General features: G+C 37.6%; 1 protein-coding gene across 1 annotated transcript; it reads right to left on the reverse strand.

The window, feature by feature from the left end:
• Window positions 1-3,305: 3,305 nt before the first annotated feature.
• LOC127135602 (replication protein A 70 kDa DNA-binding subunit A) lies at window positions 3,306-7,269 on the reverse strand. Its single transcript, XM_051062266.1, has 2 exons — window positions 6,903-7,269; window positions 3,306-5,127 (listed from the first exon to the last, which is right to left on the reverse strand). Exons 1-2 carry the CDS (start codon window positions 7,172-7,174, stop codon window positions 3,486-3,488), a joined length of 1,914 nt encoding a protein of 637 aa, XP_050918223.1. The 5' UTR covers window positions 7,175-7,269; the 3' UTR covers window positions 3,306-3,485.
• Between the last annotated feature and the right edge of the window lie 2,392 nt (window positions 7,270-9,661).

A 9,661-nucleotide genomic window follows, 5' to 3' on the forward strand; every position in this document is an offset into this window, starting at 1 on the left:
GTGAAGTTGCAGGTTGTTAAATGAAATAAAATTAGGGTGGTTTCTGCTTCTAAATTGCATCAGTTGGTGGTTGAAGATGGCTTATGTTATATGTTGCAGTTGTTACCTTGTTCCACAGAGGCAATGTGTTGTTTTGTGACCACGAAGGAGCTAGAGGATCCTGTGATGAGGGCTCAGCGAGAATTTGTTTTACATGAATTCCAAAAGGTATTTGAAACACGTACTCAGCTGCCACCCTTTAGGGGTATTCATGACCATTAAATTGTGTTAAAGAAGGGTTCTAACCCAGTTAGTTTAAGACCTTATAGATATCCACAAGCTCATAAGAATATCATTGATGGCATAGCTAGGGAGCTCTTGGATTCGGGAGTAATTCAACCAAGCTCTTCCCCTTTTGCTTCTCCAGTTGTGTTAGTCAAAAAGAAAGATTGGAGTTGGCGAATGTGTGTGGATTATAGGAGGTTGAATGAAATGACGGTGAAGGTTAAATTTCCAATTCCTTTGGTGAAGGATTTATTGGATGAATTTGGTGGTGTCGTGGTGTTTTCTAAACTGGATCTTAGGGATGGATATCATCAAATTAGGATGAAAACTGAGGACATACCAAAGACATTTTTTCAAACTCATGGGGGGAAGTATGAGTATGTGGTTATGCCTTTTGGATTGTCCAACGCACCAACTACTTTTCAGGGAACAATGAACACTATTTTTTTCTGGTTTATTGAGGAAATGTGTTCTTATTTTCTTTGATGATATATTAGTGTACAACCCATCTTTGGAGGCACGTGTGGTTCATCTTCGACAAGTATTTCAGATCCTCAAAGGTCACACCTTCTATGTAAAGAAAAGTAAGTGTGCATTCTTTACTACACGGATCAAATACTTGGGTCATTTCATTACACCTACATGAGTCACTACTGACCCAATTAAAGTTCAAGTTGTGAGAGCTTGGCTGACACCTCAAACAGTTAAGCAATTGAGGGGATTTTTGGGATTAGATGGTTACTACATGCGGTTCATTAAGGGTTACAACATCATTGCTTCTCCTCTTATTGATTTACTCAAGCGAGATTCTTTCCATTGGCCCCAAGAAGCACACACCGCTTTCACTACATTGAAAGATGCTTTGAGTAATTCCCCGGTGTTGGTCATCCCTAATATGCAAAATCCATTTGTGGTTGAAACAAATGCTTCAAGCACTGGAATTTGTGTTATGTTAATGCATGACAGACACCTTGTGGCTTTTATTAGCAAGGTTTCATCTCCTAAAAATAGCCTTTTGTCAGTTTATGACAGGGAATTATTGGCATTGGTTCATGCAGTCTCTAAGTGGCACCAATACTTTTCCCTGAACACATTTACTATCCTTACTGATCAGCATAGCTTGAAGTATCTATTGGAGCAATCTACCCCAGCCCAATATAGATGGGTCACTAAGCTCATGGGTCTTTCTTGTGAAATTCTATATAAGAAGGGTAAGGATAATGTGGCTACATATGCCTTATCTAAAGCCTCTCATGGTGAAATTTTACAATTGATTGTCTCTTCTATTTCTTATGAATTATGGGATTCTCTCCTTAAGAGTTATGAACAAGATTCAGCTTTATAGGACCCCAAGCTGCAGGTTCTCTCTAATCCATCCTTGCGTCCCCATTTTTTTGTTTTGGATAATTTGTTGTATAGGAAACAGAAACTGGTCATTCCTAATGATGGACAAGTGCGGTTAGTGATTCTACAATGGCTTCATTCTTCACATCAAGGAGGCCACTCAGGCATCAGGGCTTCTATAGCAAGGATCAAGAGCATGTTTTATTGGAAAGGTCTTTCCAAGGATGTCACAAAGTTCATTCAGCAATGTGAGACTTGCCTTAGATACAAGTATGAACCTAAAGTTGTTGCGGATTTACTTCAGTCCCTGCCAGTTCCAGAGGGAGTGTGGCAAAGTATAGCCATGAACTTCATAAAAAAGCTTCATAAATCTCATGGTAAAGACACGATTTGGGTAGTCATTGATCGGTTGAGAAAATATGTCCATTTTATTCCTATTGCTCACCCTTTTACTGCATCCAAATTAGCTGAAATTTTCATTGTTGAAATTTACAAGTTACATGGTGCACCCGCCAACATTGTGAGTGACCGAGATCCCTTGTTTACAAGTAAATCTTGGGGTTCTTTCCTTGGTCAATTAGGCATTTCTCAAAGATTAACTACAGCTTATCATCCTCAATCGGATGGTCAAAGTGAAATCTTGAACCGTTGCTTAGAACATTATTTGCAGGCTATGACATGGCAGCGACCTAAGGAATGGGTCAATTGGTTACCTTTGGTTGAGTCGTGGTACAATACCACTTATCATTCCACCATTCAAGCTACCCCTTATGAGATTGTGTATGGCCAGGCATCCCCACTGCATCTTCCTTATTGCCCTCAAAGTACCAAGGTTGAGGCGGTTGATCGAAGCTTCATTGTAAGGGGGGAGATGATCCAGAAATTACAGGGTAGTTTGGTTCGGGCTCAAGCACGTATGAAGCGCCAGGATGATAAACATCGCAGTGATCGGGAATTCAAGGAAGGAGATTGGGTTTTCCTAAAGTTACAGCCCTATAGATAATCTTCTGCTCAATATCGTGCTTCAGAAAAACTTTCTCCTCGATTTTATGGTCCTTATTAGGTGCTGCATATATAGTGGGAGAAGTTGCTTACACCTTGATTCTCCCATCTACTTCGCGGATTCATCCTACATCCATGTGTCTCTTTTGAAACGTGTCTTAATGGGAACATTCTTGTGGTCGCACTTCCTAGAGAGTGGGGAAGTTTGGATGATCCTAAGGAGCCATTTAAGATTTTGAAGAGGCGTTCCATTCAGAGGCACAATAGGATGGTTACTAAGGTTTTGGTTCAGTGGAAAGGGGAAGTTGTGGAAGAGGCTACTTGAGAGTTGCTATACAAACTCAAGCTCCAATTTCTTTATTTTGATGTTGCGGGTGTTCCTTGAGGACAAGGAAGATTTTAAGGGACGTGATATGATGCATATATTAGAATATCCAGCTGTTAATAGTTGATTTAGGTTACTATAATTGCTTAGACAGTTATATATAATTAAAAACTAATCAATGCCTCCTTCCTATCTCTATTCTCTATCTATATATTCTTCCTCTCTTCCCTATCACCTTTTGATTCTTGTATCATGACATGTCCCTGTAAAGTTCTTGTGTGTAAACTAATATGTGACTCTTGAGCTCCACTTGAGCAGAAGCTTCACAACTATTAAAATGTAATATTCAAATATGAAGTATAAACATAGCTGACAGAAAATTAAATATGAAGTATAAACATAACTGACAGAAACGTAGCGTGATTACACAGATGATGTAGTAATCAATAATCACCAACAGTTTTTCGGGTAAATATTCTATGTGACGCGTGTGCACTAATGCCAACAGATATGGCTCATTACAAGAAAATTAGCTAAAACCAAGCTACAATTACTTCCTACCGAACTTGGAAATCAAATCAAGCATGTATCTACTCTCTGCAGAATAATTCACCTTATCTGCCTTAACTACTGTGCTCTTCACCTTCTGTTCTTCCCCATATAACTCCTCTTTGATTTTCAGCCTAAATACAAAGTGATTGAAGAGTCTACTCTTGACTATATCCCCAAACCTTTCATCATCCTCCTGTTCATACTTCAGTGCATACAGCTCTTTTGCTGGGTATCCCATAATCTCTTCTCCTCCTTCCTGGAAAGCAGTTACCCAAGTTAATCCAGTATGATCCTGAATTTGAGCTTGGAGAAGGTAACGATAATCGCATTCCTCAAATTCCTGGTTGCATCTATCACATTGCCATCTTGTGTCTCCTGACCTTGTCACTTTCTTATTGCATTGTCGATCTCCAATCATTAGAGGGCAAGCTGTGTAACAGAATGTATCAGTCTTCATGAATGATATGGTTGCCCTTATTGTTATCCAGTCCGGCTTGTCTGAACGTCCCAGACCTTCATCTCTGATTTGAGACACAGTTTTGCGTATCTCATTCTTCGGTCCTCCATGAGTAATGTCCTTAGAAATGGATAGAGAAGCAGAATCTTTTCCAACTTGATCAAACCAGGCTCGTAAGCTTTGAGCCTCAGGGAAATCTGGATTTATGAAAAGCTGAGTAGTGGAAATAGAGCCTATAGACTTTCCACTGAATTCATTCACTTTCCCAGCCTTTACTGCCAAAATGGGGAAAACACCAGCATCTACCATCTCTTGCAGCTTTTGTCCTTCCCTGTTACAAAATTCACCCCAAAGTGTTAGCTCAACACTCCTGCCAGAATTGTCCTTCAGATTCAAAATCCTTCTCAGCGTTTCCATTCCATTCTTCCTTAAGATGGGAACTGAAGGATTCACAGATGTCACAACCCCAATAACATCAAGGATAGCATTACTCTCGACATTCTCAATGTCACTGATAGGCCTGAAGGAGAATTGCTGTTTAGGTATAGAACCATCCTCATCTGGGCAAAGCTCAACTGTGGAATTCAAATCCAGCATAATTTCCCATTCATTCTTCAAATGGTTGAAATTCTTCTGTGCAGGTTTCAAGTTACCTTTGGATATCAAGTATACTTTGCCAACCTCAATTGTATCATAGAAGCGGTCAACAATAGCATTAAAGCATGTTACGCGGATTTCACCACCATCAGAATCAAGGAGATCAAACGAGAAGACTTTTCCATCTCCACGAGCATTGTTATACCGGCGCAAATCGCCTTTAGCAGTAACTCTTGCCCTGATTGCCCACCTACCTTGATATGGATTTAAAGCAGCTATCGGTATTGTACGTGCCGGCGCCTCGTTTTTCATAACAGCACCACGGCCTTTGTAAACCGGAGGAGGTTTGTATGAAGGTTGAATTGTTGGCCTGAAATTCTGCACATTAGTACTACCTGTATTTTGATTAGCCAAAATATTACTATTATTATTATAATTGTTATTATTATTGTTGTTGATCGAACTCCCCACAGTGTTATCACGCAATGCTTTCTGAACTGGTAATTCTGAATCCACAAATGGCTTTGGACTTCCAATGATCTCACAATCAGGTATTATGGATTCCATGTTGAGGACCATAATAATCCTGCGCAAGGAAAAAAACACAAAATCACATAAATCAAATGTACAGAATAAAAATAAGCCTGAAGTGATTATGCTACAATTCATTAGTAACATTCTTTTAACTCTTTAACATCCATATGCTAGGATTTCCAATTTCATCAACACCAATGGTTTACCAAAGAGACACAAGAAGCCAAAAGTTGTATAAAATAAATTTATCTTCTGTAACATTTTAACTCTAATAATTCATCAGTAACATTCTTTTAACTCTTTAACATCTATATGCTAGGATTTCAAAATTTCATCGACGAGGTTGCATTTCCTGATTCTAACACTAATAATTCACTGAAGAGACACGTGAAGCAAAAATTTATATAAAATAAATAAACCTTCTATAGCATTTCAAGTTGAAAATTGGAATGACACATTTGACATTCACATAAAAATTAAATTGCAATAATCTTACTTCAACCAACTATCACAAGAAACTAAAACTAAGTTCAACTATCACATTTCATCGATGAGGTTCCATATTTTAACTCTTACGCTAATCTTACAAATGCAACTTCTAGAACATTTTAGCTTTATAAATCGGTTGGCCTAAAAATTGAAATGCACATAAAATTCAAATTGCAAAAATCTTAATTCAACTATCACAAGAATCGAAGTCGGAGATGGTACTTAAACAGTCAAAGGGGGATCATATACTTTTAACATGCTATTTGAAATCACATACTTACACCAGCCCCAGATGCACTTAAAAAATAGGTAATGTTGACGAATCTTCCTATTCCCTAGTTTCAATTTGAAAAGTACCAACAGGTTGAAAAAGATGGAAAAAAAAGGTCTTGCATACTCGAGAAGTCAATAGAAAACACTCTTACTGATGATATTCATGTTAGTTCAACTATCACATTTCATCAGTGAGGTTCCATATCATAATTCTAACCCTAGTTCTTACAAAGTTACAAATGCAACTTCTTCTAGAATGCTTTAGATTTCAAATTAGAATGACCTAAAAAATGATATTCACATAAAGTTAAACTGCAATAATTTTAATTCAAGTTGAACTATCACAGGTAACTAATACTTAATTCATAAAGTTCCATACCCTAATTCTCACAAAATCAACTTCTAGAATGTTTTAATTTTAAAACCGAGATGACCTAAAAAGTGAAATGCACATAAAATTCAAATTGTAACAATCTTAACTCCTCTATCACAAGAAACTAAAACTTAGTTCAGCTATCACATTTCACCAACAAGGTTCTGCATCCCAATTCTTACACTAATTGTTACAAATGCAAATTCTAGAACGTTTTAGGCTTAAAATTGGAATAACCTAAAAAGTGAAATTGAAATGCACATGAAATTCAAATTGCAACAATCTTAATTCAACTATCACAAGTAACTGTCTAAAACTTAGTTCAACAATCACATTTCATCAACAATGTTTCATATCCTAATTCAAGAACGTTTAGGTTTAAAATTGGAATGACCTAAAAAGTGAAATGCACATGAAATTCAAACTGCAACAATCTTAAATTAAACTATCACAAGTAATTTTCTAAAACTTTGTTCAACAATCACATTTCATCAACAATGTTTCATATCCTAATTCACGCAGCAATTCTTACCAAAGAAACATCTAGAACGTTTTAGGTTTAAACTTAAAATGACATAAAAAGTGAAATGCGCATAAAATTAAATTCAAACGGAAACAATCTTAAAGTGATTATAACAACATAAATTTCTCAATCCAACGGAAAATGTAACACCAAAGGAAGAAAAATATACTTGCGATTCTGGAAAAGAGTGCATATGTAATCGAGAAGCTGAACGATGGAGCCATTCTTAACACGTCCGGTGGTAACTAGGTCGTTGAGTTGAGCAGCGAGCATAGCGTGGTGAGATGAAACGGCGTCGGAGAGAAGGACGCGGTATCTCTGCTGCTGAGAGTTTTTGTTACTTATGACTGATGAAATCTCGAGAATTTGTAGCAACGGTTTGGCGTTAACGTCGCCGTTGATTATCGCTGGAATAGCGTTCGCCGTGAGATTCACCGACATGGTGGTTTGGTTCCGATTTGCTATTCCAGAAGAAACTCTACCCAGAAATGGAAAGTTGGAATGAAGTAGTAATTCGGAATGAGATTTCGATAAATAGAATGAGTTTCACCCACAGGACTGAACCGGGGATAAAAAGTCGGACCGGGTTTGCTTGTTGGAAAATCAAAATAAGTCGAATTATTCAATAATATTTCTTAAGCCATCAAAAAAGTTTGACTATTAAATAATCATATTTTTTCACTATTCATTGTCAAATTAATATTTATTGTTAATATCTCAGGATTGGCATTAATTTTGTAAAACAAATAATGTAATCATCTCTGTTGTTTTAATATGTTGGGTTGAAGAAGTTCAACATCTGGACCAACATGTCATGTACGATGTCACGACATCATGCCTGTGACATCGTACATGTGTAGAAAACTGAATTAATTAATTCAATATATATTCTGGGATTAGTGAGGATATTTGGTGAATATCCTAACTCCCATGTGGAGGTCTTAAAGACTCAATCAGAATATATATAGGCTCAAAATAAGGAGATATATATGGAGAGATTTTAGGATTGAAGACCTTGTTTGTAGCAGAAATTTTCTGCTGTATTTGTAACAGCAAAAAACAAGTTTGCTGCGATTTCTGAAGGCCCAAATCCAGTTGGGTGATTAGATTATAAATAGCTTATTGTAACCTAGTTTTTGTAAGCCTCATAGAATGAAAATTTAGGGGTGTGTGTGAGGTAAACCTCCCAATCTGTGGGAAGGTTACCATGTGTTTCTCAGTGTTTAAAACTGAGAGTATTTGTAACTCAAAGCCTGTAGGCAAGAGTGATTATGGTCTTGAATGAAGCTGTGAAGCAAGTTCAAGTTGTTTCAACATTACATTGTATTTGTAGTGATAGGAATGGAAACTGGAGGTTTCTATCTAGGAGTTCCTAGGTATAGATTGCATTGGGTAGGGATTAAGTGAAGAGTTGTAAACGGGGGAGTTTAACTCTGAATTAATACTGCTGATAGTGGATCTTCTTCCTGGCTTGGTAGCCCCCAGATGTAGGTCATGTTGGACCGAACTGGGTAAAAAAATTTCTGTGTTTGTTTTCCTTCTGCATGTTATAATCCTGTCTGCCATAACTCAGGTTGTATTGCAGTCTGCTAATCAAGATGATAACATACCTGGTACATATCCTTCTGTGTGAATGTCATCAGAATGTTTTGACATTCATCACTGACTGCATATACTGAACATTAGGGATGGTGATCTCAGTTCAGTATTTAGGTAAGTCTGATCCTCAAAAGGATAACAGACCTGGCCAAAGGATCATAGTGAAACTGTCAAACTGGATGTCTTGACAGTTGTTCATGTAGGCTGATACTGGAGTAGAGACTGGTTAGTCTTTTACAGTATAGCAAAGTTAGCACAGTCTGTTTTCAAGAACATAACAGAATCAGCATGAGGAATATGTTCTGGATGTCAACCTGAATGTTGTAACATTCACACCCAACAACTGAGCTAAAATCCAGGAAAATAACAACTAACCTACAATTAATGAACATAACAAATAACCCATGTGTTAGCTCCCTAATAGGTGGAAATTAGGGTAACTTGCTTGACCTTTAGTTTAGGAAACACGAGTACTAAGCCAGCAATTTGAAATACAGTAACAGGTGATGTGCAATTCAATATTGATATATCATGCTGATAACTGTCCAAACACAACAGAAGTAAGTATGGTGTTTGATCTCTGTTGTGTCTTTGTACAAGAAGGACAGAACTAAATGTTCTTTCATTCTAAGGTAATACAGTAGCAGAAGTTGTGACTACTGTGAAAGCATGCTTGAGTACAGGGTTTTAATTTGTATAACTGTCTTGCTGTATTAGTTACAATGTTGGATCAGATGTCATGACTTGGAGTAGAACATCTGAATTCTGACTAGGCCAGAATTTCAATTGGTATCAGAGCAGGCATCCTGTCTGTTTCTGGATGAGATCCATGGGTGATACTTTTTGGTATCTTGCAAGGAGTTATGTTAGTACTGATGCTGGAACCTGTGAAAGGTTCTGTAATTTCCCTGAATGGTCCCTTGAAGTAGGTGGATGGATTGTTCATGACGGGAATGGTGTGTACCTGTCTCTGGAGGTTGGCAATTGGCCTTTGTGTGGGACAGTTGTGCCAGTATTGAATCACATTCAAACTTGGTATGGTCTTGGAGGCTGATCTGGTGAAGTGCGTGTTCATAGGTTGAGTTGTATTATGATTTCTGCTGCATAATACCTGGCAAAGCTCAAACTCTGATGTAGTTTCCCCCCATGTGGATGAAAGGCTACTGTATTCAAGACTTCATCATATTCTACTGAAGATGTCAAAGATACTTGAGTCTCATCAAGTCCACTCTTCTTGGTAAGAATCACCTGAGCACTGATTCTTGTACTCTCCTGGGTAGTGTCTATGAAGACCTTGAAGACTTTCAAGGAGGGTTTGCTTCAAGGAGG

This window comes from Lathyrus oleraceus, chromosome 1 (assembly GCF_024323335.1).
Source record: "Lathyrus oleraceus cultivar Zhongwan6 chromosome 1, CAAS_Psat_ZW6_1.0, whole genome shotgun sequence".
NCBI classification, from domain to species: Eukaryota; Viridiplantae; Streptophyta; class Magnoliopsida; order Fabales; family Fabaceae; genus Lathyrus; species Lathyrus oleraceus.

Coding starts and splice junctions, on each gene's coding strand:
- LOC127135602 (XM_051062266.1), bottom strand. CDS start 7,174: ATGTCGGTGAATCTCACGGCGAACGCTATTCCAGCGATAATCAACGGC. Junction 5,128..6,902: donor ACTCTTTTCCAGAATCGCAA/GTATATTTTTCT, acceptor TTCCTTGCGCAG/GATTATTATGGTCCTCAACA.